This window comes from Mustela lutreola, chromosome 8, assembly GCF_030435805.1.
Source record: "Mustela lutreola isolate mMusLut2 chromosome 8, mMusLut2.pri, whole genome shotgun sequence".
NCBI classification, from domain to species: domain Eukaryota; kingdom Metazoa; phylum Chordata; class Mammalia; order Carnivora; family Mustelidae; genus Mustela; species Mustela lutreola.
This window is the reverse complement of record NC_081297.1, coordinates 24006663-24024517: the sequence shown is the minus strand read 5'-3', so window position 1 is coordinate 24024517 and position 17855 is coordinate 24006663. Positions and strand designations below refer to the sequence as shown.

The window sequence follows — 17855 nt, the reverse complement described above, 5'->3', positions numbered from 1 at the left end:
TAAATATTTAAAGAATCGCTTCCATTGTCTCTTTGAAGCGCTGAGTTCTATTATTCCTGTGTCTATTTGCTCTGTTTTGAAAAGATCAATGTTTTAAAAGAAAACACATCATGGGCAGTTTCTTAAAAAAAGTAAATAAATAAAACAAAATATGGATTCCGTGTTCTGCGTTTGCCCTGGTCCACCCTGTGCCTTACGGTCAAATTGTGTGAAGGACAGCAGACTCCCCGGCTATGGGTGGGGGTCGGGGGTCTGGTCTTCCTCACTTCAAATCACACACTTTGTTTTCTTTCTCTTCCACTGGCACACAAAGCTTCAGAAAGAAAAACAGTTACTCACCATGTGCCTCCCCAGCCTTTTTTTGTACTAGGCTCTGTTAGCCCTAATGTATGTTTTCTCCTAACGAGAGGCTGGACTAGGGCTGTGCTCTGCTTGCTTTTATCTGCTTCTGACTGATTCTCACAAGGCAGACATTCCATCCTGCTGAGCAAAGAGGATGCTGAAACCAGGGGGCGGGAGTCTCCAGGGCCCCCTCGGGAGCAGCAGAACTGACCTCTCCCGCTCCTACACCCAGCTACTGCCAGCCTCGCTCAGAGATCGATAAGAGCTCACAGAGCTACATGGATTTAAGGCTCGGAAGAGAGACTCTAATTAAGCAATTAAACCATCAGTCAGAGGTCACGTTAATACTCAGCCTTCACGAAAGGCAACATAATGGAGCCATTTTCGTGCGGACCATACAGAGTCAGGCCCAACCAGTGGGTCCCACTGCTGCTTTAGCAAGAAATACTCACAATGTGTCATTCCCGAGAGCCAGAGGTTAATTGCACTAGCCACTCAGAAGGGACAGTGTAGAAAGTGCAAACATATTACCAAATTAGTTGAAACCTGACCGTCAGTTGAGCTTTCTGATTAGCTCCCCACGATGCCATCACCATTTCATTAGAGGTCAGAAAATTCCGTTTCTCTTTCTTTTTTCATTATAGTAGCATGAAATTCTAGAAAACGTGCCTCTGTGATGTTATCTGAGTTCTCATGTGGCTCGAAAGAGTGAGACTGTATATCAATCATTGTGCCAGGGAGTGAACTCAGCATAGCACATTCCTAAATGTGTCATCTGCAGTTTTCCAATGAAGCACTTGACGATTGCAGGAGTAGGGACTACAAAATTCATTTACTCACGGGTTCAGCCATGAAGCTATTAGTGATTCATGTACCAGACTGCTGCCTTTCGTATACCAAGACTATTGCTGGTGGTTATGTGAAAGGAGTTGGAGGCTGTGCCTTACTGATCCATTTTAAAATTGTCATCCACAAGGCCAAGAGAGATGAGGGTCCCTGTGGGCTTCCCCTGCCTCCACTTAGGACCACCGGGGACCAGACTTGCTACAGGAGGAGCTCTCTTCTGCACAGCAAGTGGAGCGTGGAGATGACCTCCTAGCCAGGGCCAATCCTGTTGCAGAGTGGAAACTGAAGCTTAGCGAGTCGGTGCGGGTCTGACTGTGATCTCTGGAGTGAACTCCCATACCGACGTCACCAGACCCTCAGTGTCTATTTCTTCATGTCCCACATTGTGCTTCTCCTCTGACCCACAGATGCAACTCCTAACTGGATCCTTTCTATCTATGGGTTCACCAGGCATTCGATTTTATAAATGAGCAAACTCAGATCCCCCAGCCATGACAAGAGGGAGTGTTGGAGCCATGCCCGGACACTAGTGGTGCCACAGGGTCTGGTGCAAAGTTGACACCAAAGATTGAATGGGTCCATGGAGCCCAGACCACCCAATGTCAAGGCAAAGACACCTTCTACCTCATCTCTGGAATCCTAACACTCTTCCTTATATTGATAAATTAAATCTGGGCCATCCAAAAGAGAATTCAAAATGATTCCAAAGGAACTCTAGCTTTGTTTCCTCCTCCTATTTTTTCAGTTGTCTTCTATTCTACTATTCAGTTCCTCACATGCCCACTGTAATTCTTATATTTTCTCAGAATACTTATTGTTACTTTAGGCTTGCTTATGTTTTAGTGCTGGTCCTGCTATTAATTGTTACCGGGTCTTGATCCTGACCATATGGACTTCAATGTTCTTATTTTTTAAAATAAGAATGCTACCCCAAAAATCAGCATATGAGAGTAAATTACCTCTAATCTCTCCTCTTGTAAACTTAATATCCCATGTATCTATGTATTTGCAACTATTAGCCATAATGTCTGTTAAAATTAATATTTCCACTTCTGACAATCCAAACTGTTACAGGAGTCTTAAAAAGCATGATTTCTGGTCCCATCCAGCCAGAATTTACTTTGATATTTAATAGTACAATTGAGCTCTATTAAAGATCCCATGAACACAAATGTTATCTGGCAACATCACTGGCAGCCGAATGTTTTTCTCTTTGCTAATGACTCCGTCTAAGCAAAAGGACCAAGAAATTAACTTGAATGTCTCCAGAATGAATGATTGGCTTTGTCTGAACTTAAACTGCAGAGATGTTATGTAAGATATTGGACTGTAGGCTATGTTTCACATCCAGTGTCCATCTAGCTGTAAAGGATAGATGGTTGGTGCCTCAATGCTCGCCTTCATGAACCCCTGGACAGCTAACTGAAACTTGGAGCCAAGCTTGCAGCCTCACCAGGACACTGTCTGTCCGCTTCCAAGCTCTGCCAGCCTCCCATCCTAGAACTGGGTCCACTTGGCAACCACACATAGCAGATCTCTACCCTAGTTTACCAGAACAGTCCCTCTTCACATTACTTTAACCGTTTGTCAAGGTGATTTGTAAACTGCACAGACAAAAATGGCTTATGTGTGATTTCTGTAATTTTCAATATAAATACATCAATATAAATACATTTATAAATAAATCAAAGAAAACTGTACGTCTTGGGGTTGGCCATGTGTTTTAATTTCTCATCCTGAAAATATGAAATTTATAGGACCAATCTATCTCTAGATCTCTGCCTTGAACATGACTTCATCAATTACTCCATGTATCCCTTACATTCAGTTGCTCCTTTTCAACAGCACCATGCCTTCCCCACAAGCTCGAGCTTTTCCATCATTAAAACAAATCAAAACAAAAGCAAAAAAAACAACTTTCCATTGGTCTTGCCTTACCTGTAGATTATAGCCTTTTATTTCCTTATAACATTCACTGTCATAACTCCAGGAAAAAGCTAAGAAGCGCCTGCCTCTCCTAACCCACTGTGATCTTCCACTACTACCCACACCCATCCTGCTCCTTACAAGGTTATCAAAGTCCTCAAAGACTTAATCCAGTGGCTTGGCTTCAATCCCCTTCCTAGTTGACTTCTGCTGTATTTGATACCTTTGATTCCTGTGATCACTTACTCTCAAAATTCACTTCACTCCTCATTTCTATACTACCACTCTCTCTGATTTTCCACCTACTTCTGAATGCCTTTTCTTAGTCTTTTCTTCCTCTGTTCCTCCATTTGCCCCTTAAATGGTGATATTTCTTTTTTTTTTTTTTTTTTTACAATTTTATTTATTTATTTACTTAACAGACAGAGATCACAAGTAAGCAGAGAGGCAGGCAGAGAGAGAGGAGGAAGCAGGCTCCCGCTGAGCAGAGAGCCTGATGCGGGGCTTGATCCCAAGACCCTGAGATCATGACCTGAGCCGAAGGCAGAGGCTTTAACCCACTGAGCCACCCAGGCGCCCCGGTGATATTTCCTAAAGAGTTTACTTGGCGCTTTTCTCTTTAGAAAATGCTATTATAGGTGATCATACCTACTGCTGTGGCTTTAACAACTACCCAGATATACAGGGTATTCCCAAATGTATATGTCTGGCTCAGATGCTGTCGTGAGCCCTAAACTCCCATGTCAAATTTTATAAGGGCCATAGTGTAGACTGCTAAACTGAAAAGTTTCCAAATCAAACTCATGGTATCTAGCCCTTTACTCACTTCATAGTGTCATCACTCACTCATTCTTCAAGTGAATAGGTTTGACTCCCTCATCTCTATCGCCCACCTCACCTTCTACCATGTAATTAGTCTCTAAATTTTGGTGACAGTACAACCACATGACTTCTCCAATACATTTCTTCTTTTCCACACCCAAGGCCACTGCCCAAGGCTTTTCCATAGCTTCCCAAACAGCCTTCATGTTACCTTTCTCTCTCTCTGCCAACCCAGTCCTCACAAGTCCACCTGTTATCATTGTAAAATACAGTTTTGAGTTACAATTCTTCTGTTTCACAGAAATCTTCTACTAACTTCATACAATCTATAAAATAATTACAGATTCAGAAAGCATGAGAGGGTTTGTCCAATCCTGAGGCTACTGAGAATGTCTTCTATAGGCTCTTGGTCTCTACATGCTCAGCCATGGGTAGCCTGCTACACGCCAGTACAACATCTTTGCTATCCTCACAGGTCTGTGTGTAGTCATCCCTCTGTGCATAATTTCCCCAATTCTTTTCCCAAAGCCTCCTCTCCTGGCCTCACTCCCACATTTCTACTGGTGAAACTCTGCCACTAAAATGTCATCTCCAGTGTGAAAACTTCTCTGGCTTCCAGATCCAAATGAATTGCTCCCTCTGTTTTCTCATGATGATTATTATGGTTATGAAGTCTTAGGGACATGAGATAGTAGGCCCTATGCTACGAGAAAGATTCCTAAGCAGGCTCTTCTTTCACTGATGTCCTTGAGGCCCACGGTCACAGATGGGGAGCCCTGAATCTTCAGCCCATTGCTCCTTTTAGTATTTCATGCCACCCCCTCTCCCAGGGCTCATTGAACATGCCTCTCGGAGGGCACTCACCATCAGCACCATTCTGATTATGGCTAGCACAAATCAATACCTTTCTACATGAAAAGCAGGTCACTTACAGCATCCCGAATATCCCAACAACAAATCTGACACCGGTACTCTTATTTTCCCCATTTCACAGTTAAAGAAACCAAAACTGAAAAGTTAACTTTCTTCACTACCTGAAAATGGCATAATTCAGGCTCTGCCCCAGGTCTTCCTCACCACAGGGCTAGACTTCTTAACCACGGCACCATGCAATTGAGGTAATTCTTTTTTATTTTATTTGTTTTTAAAAATTTTTCCCAAGATTTTATTATTTGTCAGAGAGAGAGAGAGAGAGAGAGAGTGAGCACAAGCAGGGGAGTGACAGGCAGAGAGAGAAGCAAGTGTCCTGCTGAGCAAGGAACCCAATGCAGGACTTATCCTAGGACCCTAGGATCATGACCCTCGCCAAGGGCAGATGGTTAACTGAACGAGCCACCCAGGTTTCCCAAGAAACCTGGAGTTTTGCTCAAGTGCTTAGTGGCAACTGTTTCTGAAAGCCCCATCGGTCCAATGGCAGGGATAGTCCAACTACCTCATACAGGATTCCCTTTTTCCGACAACTTGTTTGGACTATTACATTTTATATTTTACCTTCATTTGCTAGACTGAACTCCTCCCAGCACCTGTCTTTGGGTTTATTTTCCTGTCTCCATGCCTATGACCAGATCATACTTGAGGCTTCATTTCCTCCTATCTGTTGCCTCCTGCTAAGTTTGGTAAGTCAAGGCCAGCTGTAGGCTGAGATATGGCTGTGGTTAATAGCAAACTCTATCTGTATATTTATATCCCATGTAGGTGGAAAGCTCTACTCATGAACACAGGAGGGGAAAAATGTAGCCATGCTGGGCGTGCCTTTGACCCATTTGACCTAGGCTTTGTTTTGTTCACAGGCTTTTGTATGTTGAATTTTATGGGTTATGGACTTTACCAAAGAGAAGAGAAGATACTGTACCTGGCACCACACCAACTGGGAGAGGAAGCAAATGGTGGAGAAATGCCCATTGCAGGCGCATCTAGAAAGTAAACAATTTGTTTCTGGACCATTTTAACTTCTCTTGAAGACCCTTTTCTGTTGCAATGCTTTATTTCACCTTCATTCTTAAAGACTATTTTAGGAGAGGACAGAGTCCCTGGCTAGTAGTTATTTTCTTTCTTTAGACTGAAGATACCATGCCATTGTCTTTTGCCCTTCTAATTACCACTGTTGAAAAGTCAGGGTCCACTCTGCCACTTCCTAAAAGGCAATCTGCTCTCCTACCTACTCCTCTGGCTGATTGTAACATTTTCCTTTTATCTTCAGGTTTTCTTTTTTTTTTTTTTTTTTTTATTAGTATATCTTTCTATTTATTTCTCTTTCTATTTCTACTCACTTAGTTGTTTGGGTTCCTTGGGATTCTTGTTTTTCTAAATGTGATGTCTTTCATTAGATTTAGAAAAGTCTTGGTCATTAGTTTTTCTTTTTTTAATAAAGATTTTATTTATTTATTTGACAGAAAGAGAGAGCATAGGCAGGCAGAGGGGCAGATGGAGATGCAGAAGCAGGCTCCCTGCTGAGCAGAGAGCCCAATGTGGGGCTCCATCCCAGGCCCCTGGGATCATGACCTGAGCTGAAGGCAGACGCTTAACCAACTGAGCCACTCAGGCACCCCAGTCATTAACTTTTCAAATACTGCTTCTGTTCCATTTAACTCTCACTTTTCCTTCTGAGATTACAATTAAATGTATACCTTTTATAAGCCTCTTCTATGTGTCTTAACCTCTCTCCTATATTTTCCATATTCTTGCCTATCCATGCTTTTTTCCCCAGATAGATTCTTCTGACTTATCTTCCAGTTCACTTTTTCTCTCTTCATCTGTCTAATCGTCTAAAATATTAAAAAAAAAATCTTTGACTAGATCTTAATTTCAGCTATTATATTTCATCCAATTTTAAAAATTTTAATTGGTTCTCATTCATATTTGCAAAGTCACTTTTCATAGTTTGCAGTTCCTTGCTGAGAGTTTAAAGTTGACTTTTATCTCCATGAGCCTAGTAATCATAATTGTTCACCAATCTGCCACGTTAATATGTTTGTTTCCATTGTCTGTTATTCATATTGTATCTCATTTATGTTGTTATCTCCTCAGGTACATGCATATCTTTGATAGTGTGCTGGCTATTGCCCATGAAAACTTATTAGTAGAAATGAGATCTAGGATGATTTTATGTCCCTTTGAAGAAAATTCTAAATTGCTTTTGTCAGATGTCCAGAGATACATTAACAGTACAGGGTATCCTCTCATTTAGATTTTGGGTCCACTCAGCTGACTCAAAGCTGGGATGCAGTCTGTGTAGGGTGTTTTACTGTTCTTTACCTTGATACGAGATGGCTTGCCAGGACTTCCACTCTATTCCATCTCTAAACTCACACTTTGCTCCTCTTTGCCCTGAGAGGCTCACAGAGGTGCTGCTATCCCCATCTGGATCAGCAAATGCCCTAGAGGTAAAAGCGATCTCAAATACTAGGCTCACACCTCTTCAATATTTACTCAGAGATTTCACACTATCTTGTGAGTTCTTTGCTACATTTAGGAAGGTGTTTTTTAATATCACCTAAAATGTTTAAATTATCTTTTTCAGGAGAGTTGGTCTGAGTCACCATTATGGCAAGTGTACACTTTGCTCTATACCTTAAGTTTGTACAATGCTTTGCCAACTTAGACTCTGAAGATTCATTTAGAAGACGAATACTTAGTCATAAATCAACTGATCTTTTAAGTAGTTTACTAATTTTACCTTGTAAAATAGTATTTGAAATCATACCATTTGACTGGACTACTTTGAAAGATGTAAAACAACTTTTGAGTTTTCCTGAGGTAAGTCTGAAAGCTAGCCAGTCGGAGTTTGTGTAAGAAACTGTCAGAAAACTAAAATAGAAAGACCCATTAGCCAAGAGAATCTGGTTTATATTTGAATGAAATGTTTCTTTTTTTTTTTTTAAAGATTTTATTTATTTATTTTTTTGTCAGAAAGAGAGAGAGAGCGAGAACGCAAGCGCACAGGCAGACAGAGTGGTAGAGGGAGAAGTGGGCTCCCTACGGAACAAGGAGCCCAATGTGGGACTTGATCCCAGGACGCTAGGATCATGACCTGAGCCGAAGGCAGCTGCTCAATGAACTGAGCCACCCAGGCATCCCTGAATGAAATGTTTCTAAATACAAATGAAAGATGGAAAATTTTTAGTTAAAAAAATCAGGTAATCAAAAAAAAAAAAGAAAATCTCAAAATACATCCTCATTTACTTTTACATTAAGGATAAAGCATCAGTTTCAGGTGAGAATGTACTAAAGTTGAAGGTAGTAACAGAAACTTTGGTCATCTGGCCAAGTAATAGGTATCTCCACCTCAATCCCCCAATTTATTCTGTCCTATCAGACATTGATTTGTTCTAGTAGCAGACTGAGATACCCTGACCTCAAGAAAAAAAGAACCCATGGAAACTCCCAGGAGGCTTAATAATAATTTATTTGAAATATTTTGATAAATTTGTTTCATTAAAAGTTCCCTATTCTCTCTTGCAGCTAACTCTGACTAATGATATATGTAAGGAGACTTGCATGAAAATTTTGTTTCCTTGATTAAAAAACACAAAACAGAAAAAACATCATAATTCCTTCTCCCTTTCTCTGCATCTATACTTAGGAAGGATGTTCAGAGCTACTGCCACCATTTTCTGACAATGAAGAAACAAACACAAAATGACAAATCAACACACTATGGATGGTAGAACACACTACGGATGATAGAACAGAAATGGCGTTGCTAAAAAAAACCCTGAGATCAACCACCTCCTGATTTGTATTTAGATAAAAAAGTAAATGTCCTTGTATTTTAGGTTGCCAATAGTTGGGTTTCCCATGATTTACTGCTGAAAACATCCATAATTAATGCATTTACTAAATATGCTCACAAGGCAATATTCTGACCCTGGTTTGACTATAGACGGTGCTTGAAATTGTGTCACCTACCGTAATACAAGAGTCCTGAGGTTCAAGGTCAAAATCAGTGAAGTTCAAGAGAACACGGTGATTTCTTTCCACCCGAATGACCCAGGAGCAGTCAGTGTTACGCCTGTAAGGACTGGGGTAATTTGGAGAATGAATCTCTCCAGCGGGAGCCTGGAAAATCCCACCACAACCTGTAAGTAGGAAACCCAATTCAAGAATGAGAGGAGTCCATGATGCATAAAACTTTGCCCCATGACCTGATAGCTTAGAACAATATGTTGCCTTGTTCAACTGCCTGTTTTATGTTGGTGCTAACCATTGCGCAGAACTGAATATCCACCATTAATTTCATTCATCCCAACAAAAGGAAGAAGGATGACTAAGAAAATCCCTAAAATTTTTTAATACTGATGACAAAAGTAATTTAAAAATTTTTTTAAATACTGAAAAATAAGTGCAAATAAAATCCTATTCTCATAAAGTCATAAAATGCCTCTTATTTGTTCTCTAAAAATAAACTGTAGAATAACACATCTCCTAAGAATTTGGTAACTTAGTAGTGTATGCTTTTAATAATTTAATATCTATCTTTTAAAATTTAATATTCTGGGCCTGGTACAGTAATTCAGTCTTTTTATTTCTATGATATTATCAAATACCTATCACTGTCTATCTCTATGCCTTGTCATATCTTGGAGTTATAATAATATAAACCTATAATAAAAATGTAGTATTATTTTCTAATAGCTGACAATCATTTGGGGTAATCTAAACACTATGTCTACATAATCATATATATATTCCTCTTTAAATTCACACATCATTAACTTTAGGAAAGATCCAACATACTTACTACACCACCTTCGAGTTCCCTAAGTGGGGCCATGAGTTAGCCTGGGGTCAAATCTATGCTTTGGAATTTCCTAGGTATGTGACTTTGGACAAGTACTAACATCTCTACATTTCAATTTCCTCATTAGTAAGGTGATGATTTGAAATTACCTTCCCTCATAGGCTGATTGTGAGGGATGAAATGAGATCATGCTCACAGAACAGACTAGATCCTTGGCACCTAGTAAGCTGCCAGGTAACATGGCTTTATTAGTAGCTGTATAGGTTAACTTCTGCTCAAATATTTTGTGCATTCATTTTTTATTTAAAAAAATTCACAACAGGTAAATATTATTAGACTGCCTAAGATGCTAGACAGGACACCACTGTATAATACACGGTAATTCTTCAGATTGCACAAATCTAACTTTTACAGTTTGGGCATCTGCCAAGCATCCAAAGATCTGTACCATGGCATGAAGTAATTTTCCCTTTGCTGATGCCCATATTTGAGGCCAGAGAACAGCCCAAGGCCCTTGGAGAGTAAGTTAGTCTAACCAATTACCCTGCTTCTACTTTTACAATGGATTTGCATACTTTCACATATTTTAACTCTGGAAGTTAAATTCTATCACATGGTTTTTAGGGAAGAATAAATACCAAAGCAGTATTTACCATTTGAGGAGTCTCCAAGTTGTCACTGTGTTAGGGCTTCATGCCTCTCTCTCTAATCATTTCATGACATTTATAAGGGTTCAGTCCAAGTATTTGGAGATACCTCCTCCTCGGTTCACTCACCTCCAGGGACTGCTTGCCATGAGGCATTGAAGCCTCTCCCATTTATAGAGCTGTCGGTCTTGAAACGGATGGCTAGCTCATTTCCAGTGCTGGAGACCTGCATGGGATTCTCAGATGATCTTTGGGCACACAGCTGGGTTATTCGGGGAGAGTGGAAATCGGGGCCTCCATAGACCTAAGACGGGATGAAGAAAAGACGACTAAAATTAAGAGAGATCTAAGCAATGACAGCCCTTCCCCTGACCTTGTTTTACCACCAGCTCTTGAATTCTATTATCATGAGAGACTGAAATCTCAGCCTTCCTGGGTGGGGTGAACTATAAACTTCAGCTGGGTTTTCAAAGGCACTCCCTCAGCCCTAGGAACACACAAATTCTGCCACCCACAAAACGCCTGCTTATTCTATCAGTCAGAATTGTACAGCGGAACTGAACAGATTATTCCAGAATCTTCCCTATCTCCCTCCTTCCTCTTTCCACGTCTTCATAGGATTTCCTGCTTTCTTTGGCAGAGGCATTGCCGATAAAACTGTATCGAGTCTGGCTATCTAACTCTTCTAGGCACGGGGGAATAGAGTTAGCATAAAGCCACTTGGTCTGTGACAGTTCGCTGAAGCTATTGAGCTCCCTGTTGGATTTTTAAAGGATCTTCCACTTAGCCATTTGAATACTTTATAAAATTAAGCATGTAATATCATCTTTTGTGTTTTTCAGACAGAGTGAAAATATCACCTCTGTATCAGTGTGTTCTGTGGTATCCTTAAGAGGGACGCCCCCTGATTCTTTCCGAATCTACTCCCGGAATCCCACTGCTGAGAACATGACCGAGAGCAGCTGGATTCCTTTGGGGAATGGCCCTGGACACTGCCCAGTATCTGGACGTCTCCCTCTAGATCCATCTCAAGTGTCCTCAGGTCTCCTGGGCTCCTCCAATTGGCAACCATCTACCTGACTAGGACCCAGTGCCCCAGGGACATATTCCTCCCAGGAAGTGCCCCCACCTTCACCCTGGGGCCTCAGAGTCACATCTTTCAGGCAGATGTACCCAGCCCAGGGCAGGTCTCTAACTCCTCATACACAGATTTCTCTCTGGGGGTGGGGAGGAAGGGGACAGGAAGATAAGAATCAAACGAAAGGTACTGAACCCCTGCCTCCAGACCTGGCCAACTCAAATTTGTAGCAGAAAGGCCATTTTTGGGGCACCTGGGTGGCTCAGTGGGTTGAGCCGCTGCCTTCAGCTCAGGTCATGATCTCAGGGTCCTGGGGTCGAGTCCCGCATCGGGCTCTCTGCTCAGCGGGGAGCCTGCTTCCTCCTCTCTCTCTCTCTGTCTGCCTCTCCGTCTACTTGTGATTTCTCTCTGTCAAATAAATAAATAAAATCTTAAAAAAAAAAAAAAAAGAAAGGCCATTTTTGGTGACAGTTTTCAGGCATAATGGTATCTGGGTCCTTCCCCCTCCCCCACATGGCATATGCTCATTATTCAGTGCTCCAGGGAGAAAGCGGAAGAGGGAGAGCAATGCTGGGGAGATCAGTGTGCAGGGCCCTCCCACTCCCGCCTCAGGTCTGGCTCTCACACCTCCAAGCCCTCCCCCACCATTCCTCCGGCCCCAGGCCCTCGCCCACCCTCAGGGCAGCTGTTGACTGATAGGGGGAATCACTCACGGGTTCTCTGAGGGGAGGGAGGGAGAACAAGAAGCCTACTTTTGGTGAGGCTGTGTGATTTGAATCTATAATGATTTCTTTGTCTGATTCATTCCCCCCAGCCATGCAGGAAAGGCCAAAATGAATGAAACTGCTGTTCACAGAGGGCTGAGCACAAGGACTTTAATTGCAAAGGAATGAAGCAGGCGGATGGCTTCAAGCTTATTTTCATAGGAGGAGCTATGTGTGTGTGGCCCCTTAAGTCCCACCAAAAGCAGGACTTTTGGAGGAGCCCTGTGTGGCCCTTTATGCGTACACATGTGCAAATGACAGGAGCAGATTGCTTCGGGCTTATGCTGTCCTTTCCCGATTTGCCGGCGTCCCCCCCCTTCGCCCCAACACAGTCCTCAGAGCATGAAACTGACAGCATGTGTTCCCAATCATCTGAGCCCAATAAACAGCACATATTTGGAAAGAACACTGAGCACAAGGCTTTAGTTCTGACAAAGAAAACTTGCACGTCGGCAAAATATTCTCTGTTTTCCCTGCTCGGGGTCCCCTTAAGATCACAAACACAATGGGTCTGAGGGTATGAGTCCGCTGGGCCTAGAAGCCTCCAGAAGAATCAACACTGCCGCTTCTGATATTCTTTGCTTCCCCTCTTACGGGGCTGGACTCACAACAGACCATCCCGGAGAGACCAGAGGGAGTAAACTGCCCACACCAAGCAATTGTCTTGATTTATTGCCCCAAGGAGTGGATTTCCTTTTCTGCTTTATGCAGGAGCAGGCTCCTTTCTCAAGAGACTGAAGCAAAATCAGCCAGTATTTCCATGACCCAAACAATAGAACGGTACTTTTGGCTTCCACAAATAACACCAACAGTTAACGCATGACTCTTCAAAAGAGGAAAAAGATGGAAAGAATTTCAGGGTGTGGTTCATTCGGCTACAGCATAGGACTAAACTTGCGGGGTCGGGGGGAGGGGGAAGCGGGTCTGATGATCAGAGATTAAAAAATGTGTTTTTATAAAATGCTCAGGATATAGAACATTTTCAAAGCCTATGGTTTTAATCTGTTTTGAACATTTCTTTCTGCTCTGTTAGCTCCATTGATTGTTACAATCAAGTCAGCATTCCAGGGTTATGAGTAACCGAACGGCTGTTGCTTAATGCAAGTGGCCACTTTCTGGACACTGAGTTTTGAGGGGGGAAAAAATATTGGCTCCTGGTAAAATCTGGTGAAACCCAGGTAAGCCTCATACTTGGTGATAGAGAGGTCCCATCTGGCAAGGCTTGGAGCAGGCAGATCTAGAAAAGTCAGCCATGTCTCCAGGCCGTGTGACCACCCCAGGGAACATTTTGAAACCTATTGCTAGCATGTTATCAGCACCTATGGTATGAGGGATGGAAAAATTCCTTTTATCATCATTAGTGCAGATTTATTACAGCACTTTCCACCTGATGGAAGCATTTGCCAAGATGTCAAACAAGGTTTTTGAACAAAACATAAGGGGGTTACTCATTTCAGCCGTAAAAAGTAAACTTTCCCAAAAATACTTAAGGGGCTCGAAAGAGTCCCCCCAAACCCTGATTTGGATGCAACATGGGAGACCACGTTGTTCTAACAAAAATAAGCCCCAGCTGATGGGAGCCTCACCTCAGAGCTCTTTCTGCGCAGGGTTCAGACTGCCTAAATGCAGCTGCTTGGAGACCATGCCTTGTCCCCCTGTGCCCCCTAGTTGAGTCTTGCAGGAAACAGCCCTAGTCTGCTTTCTCATGTCATGGGTGTGACAAAAGCCTCAGCACAATGAATCCATTTACATTTTGCCAAGTGGGCAACAATCACATGTGCTTTGGAATATGAAAATGAAGGGTTAGGAACATTTCACATTACTGTGGAAAAGGGTTTTACTGTGGAAAACCCTTTGTAACTGTTAAGGGGTTTTATGCCACTGAAAAATATCCTTGCTGGCAAGAAAGACCATTTGTACCTTCCACATGTGAGTGTTAGTCCTACTCACACTGTGAGTGTGAATTTCAGGAGTCACCTTGTTCTCTCTTCCCAAAAACCTTTCCTCTTCTGAGATGGAGTCATGACTTGGCAACACCCAGGACCGACATGAAGACAAGGGTAAAAGGCTTTAAGACAAAGACTTAATCAGCTCCGTCTCTGATTTCATTCATTGCGGCATTTAGAGAGCCCAGAGCTGCTCAGTACAATTCTGTGATTCCGCCTCCACTCAGTGAGGGGATTTGAGAACCCCATTTCTTTTCAAAGAAAGAACTTGTTGGGACGCCTTCGTGGCTTAGTGGGTTCAGCATCTGCCTTGGGCTCAGGTCTTGATCCCAGGGTCTGGGATCAAGTCCTGCATCGGGCTCCCTGCTCATGGGGGAGCCTGCTTTTCCCTCTGCCTGTAGCTTCCCCTGCTTGTTCTCTCTCTCTAACAAATAAATATAATCTTAAAAAAAAAGGAAGTTGTTTTGTGATTAAATGATGTTTTAAGTGCTAAAGTTTCCTCTAAAGCTCATGCCACTCATCATTTCAACATCTTGTACACTGCCCACCTCTATCTCTCTTTTTGTACTGGCTTATGCAGAGCATGGAGTAGGGGATGGATTCAGTTCCAAGCTCATCCACTCACTGTCCTTGTGGTCATGGAAAAACCCATCAATATTTTTGAGCCTCTGTTTTGACGATGGTAAAATGGGGACAAAATTCCCTTCTTACCTCGCAGGATTATTTAACATTCAAATGGGAAAATGGATGTCAAAATCCCTTCGCAAACCTCCGGCTATGTGTGTTAGTTTGGTGTGTCAATCAGAGATATATATGCTGTCATCTATTCCACAAATATATATCATGTGTTTTTCTGTTTGCCAAACACTCCGCCGTAGGTATAGCAGTAAAGCAAAACCAAAACAAAGAAATACCTAGCCCTTCATGGAGCTGAAATCCTGTAGAAACCGAACCCTTGTCATGAAGCATGATAGCCATTTTTAGAGCTGAGGTGATGAGCTTTGTGTGTTGGAAGCCATTAAATTTAGCAGACAGTTTCTGTTCCTAATGACTAGATCCCTGATTATAATAGATTCTCAAAGGCCATCTTCATCATCTGAGGGAAATGTCATGCGGTGTTGCCGCATTCCGTACCCTGCACCATGGGGATCCCCCAGTGGCAGCTGCCATCTCACCAAGGCCACCCCTTCTCTACACTCTGCACCCCCCCCCACCGTCTTTCCTAAGGGAGATTTCTCAGACTGACATGTGGGGCCATAACAATCCTGAGTGCAGTCCATCAGTGAGGACAGGAGTCTGGGGACAGTGCCTCAGACTCACACCCTTAGTGGGATGGTCTGATGAGCAGTCCTCATGGCACCTCAGAGGGTCCCAGTGGGACCTGAGTCCCCCGAGTGGCCCTCAGGGGCTCCCTCACTGGCTCTTCGCCCTTCACCCCACCTCCTGCTGTCCCCTCACGCCTGCTTCCTCTTACCATCTCCAAGTTGAATTGCCTGCCACCAAGTCCTTCAAACCCTGCTTTTAGGGAAACCCAAACTGAGATTATTAATCCCATTTCTTCGTCAACATCACACACAGAGAATGGATACTTGTTGGAATGTCTGGACATAGAACACAACTGGCCACTGGAAATAATTTAGGGAGTTTTGCAGGGTGATCTCTAGTTCCACCCCGAATTCTGGGGTAGAGGGAACGTGCTGATAAGCGATCTGAATTCCTACCTCCAGGATGTCAAAGTTGCACATTGCATGATACTCCACATCAAAGTCGTGGATGGTAAGCTGAATGCTACTCCCAGGGGCTGTGGTAATATACCAGAGGCACTCCTTGTTCGGGGGATACGTGTTAGGGTATCCGGGGCTGCTGAAGGAGCCCGTGGGCCCAGACAACTCCCCACCGCAACCTGTTAAATTAGCAAGACTCAGTCAGTTCAAAGAGAGCATTTACCCCTGGAAAAAATTCAAAAATACAACCAACCAAAAGAGAATTGAAAAATTCACAGTGAAAAAAATCATGGCTATAACTTGTTAAATTTATTCTTGAAAAACACTGATCATATCATTTGGTATAATAATTCTTAGTCCTTATTCTCAGCACATCAAATCCTTGGTAATATTCTTTAAATGGCATTCTAATTTTTAGATTTTCTTCATTTTATTTAGGAAAGAATTTCACAGTAGGAAGAGCAGTGAACTAAACAAGAAGTGTTAGTGAATACCATGTCTCTCAGTCTCCAATTTCCTTGTATGTAATACATTATTTTTGATTCCTTATCATATCCAAGATCTAGAATGCCAAGAGCTAAAAATCATTACCTTTGTATGTGAGACTATAGGAAATTAAAAAAAAAAATGATATGTCCATAGGAGCTTTATTCATAATTGCCAGAACTTGGAAACAACCAAGATGTCCTTCAGTAGCTAAAAGCATAAAATAAATTGTGCTACATCCAGACAATGGAATATTATTCAATGCTAACAGTAAATGAGCTATCAAGCCAGAGAAAGATATGGAGGAAAGGTATATATATATTCATAAATGAAAGAAACCAGTCTGAAAAGGCTCCACTACCAAATGATTCCAAGTGCATGACATTCTTGAAATGGCAAAATTATGGAGACAGTAAAAAAGATTAGTCTTTGCCAGGGCTAGAGCAGAGGAGGGATAGAAAGGCTGAGCACAGATTTTGAGGGCAGTAAAACTATTCTTTATGATACTACAATAGTGGATATATGTCACTATACATCTGTCAATCACAGAATGTACAATGCCAAGAGGGAACCATAAAGTAAATTATGGGCTCTGGGTGATAATGAAGTGTCAGTGTAGGTTTAGCAGTTGTAACAAATGTCCCACTATGGTTGGGGTTTGTGGGGCAGGGGATGTTCATAATAGGAGAGGCTGTACATGTGTGGGGACAGGGGTAAATCAATGGGAACTCTGTCTCCCATTCAATTTTGCTGTGAATTTAAAACACTTCTAAAAAAATCAAGTCTGTTACAAACAAAAATAGTAAATGATACAGGTCCTAACCCAAAAATCTTATTTATACCTAAACACTAACTAAACAAACAAAACCTGGATATATAAGACCCAAGCATGGAAAACCCAAACATGAAGCTTATATTTTATGTGTATATATTATGCCCTAGAAAGAAATTAAGGCAAATCATGACAAGAAACAATCAGATATTGCACCATGTGGTATATACAAAAAGGAAATGCCACGAAGTACTTAGATATGTTTCTAGGTTTTTTTTTCCTTTTTGAATACTCATAATAACCACATGAAGCAGGTACGATTATTATCTGTATTTCTCAAGTGAGCAAAGCAATGCACACAAAGGTCAAGTGACTTGGTCAAGGTTATCTAGTTTGTCAGTGGTAGAGCAGGACACCAATCCAAGCAATCTGATTGCATCCAAGTACTGAATTCTACAGGCTCAAGTAGTTTGTATGAATTTGGGGATTTGAGAAGGGATAGGTAGAGAAAACTTTGTGAAAGGAGTAAAATTTGAGCAAGGCTCAGACTTTAAAGACAAAATTACAAAAAAAAAAAAAAAGATAAAATTAGGGGAAAAAAGATAGATCCTCCTTTTTTCCAATAGCAATTTTTGGTGATTAAAAAACATTCCTTGGGGCTCTTGGGTGGCTCAGTTGGTTAAGTGTCTGACTCCTGGTTTCTGCTCAGGTCATGATCTCAGGGTCCTGAGACCAAGTCCTGTCAGGGCTCCATGATCAGTG

At 42.0% G+C, this 17855-nt stretch overlaps 1 protein-coding gene across 1 annotated transcript in view; it reads right to left on the bottom strand.

Moving 5' to 3' along the window:
- The window catches only part of CUBN (cubilin), a 258475-nt gene that overhangs the window by 126028 nt on the left and 114592 nt on the right, over window positions 1-17855 (bottom strand). The window contains exons 29-31 of the mRNA XM_059184039.1: window positions 15833-16014; window positions 10453-10627; window positions 8845-9014 (exon numbers count right to left, since the gene is read on the bottom strand). Coding sequence (XP_059040022.1) covers window positions 8845-9014; window positions 10453-10627; window positions 15833-16014 — 527 coding nt within the window. The remainder of the gene's footprint in view (window positions 1-8844; window positions 9015-10452; window positions 10628-15832; window positions 16015-17855) is intronic.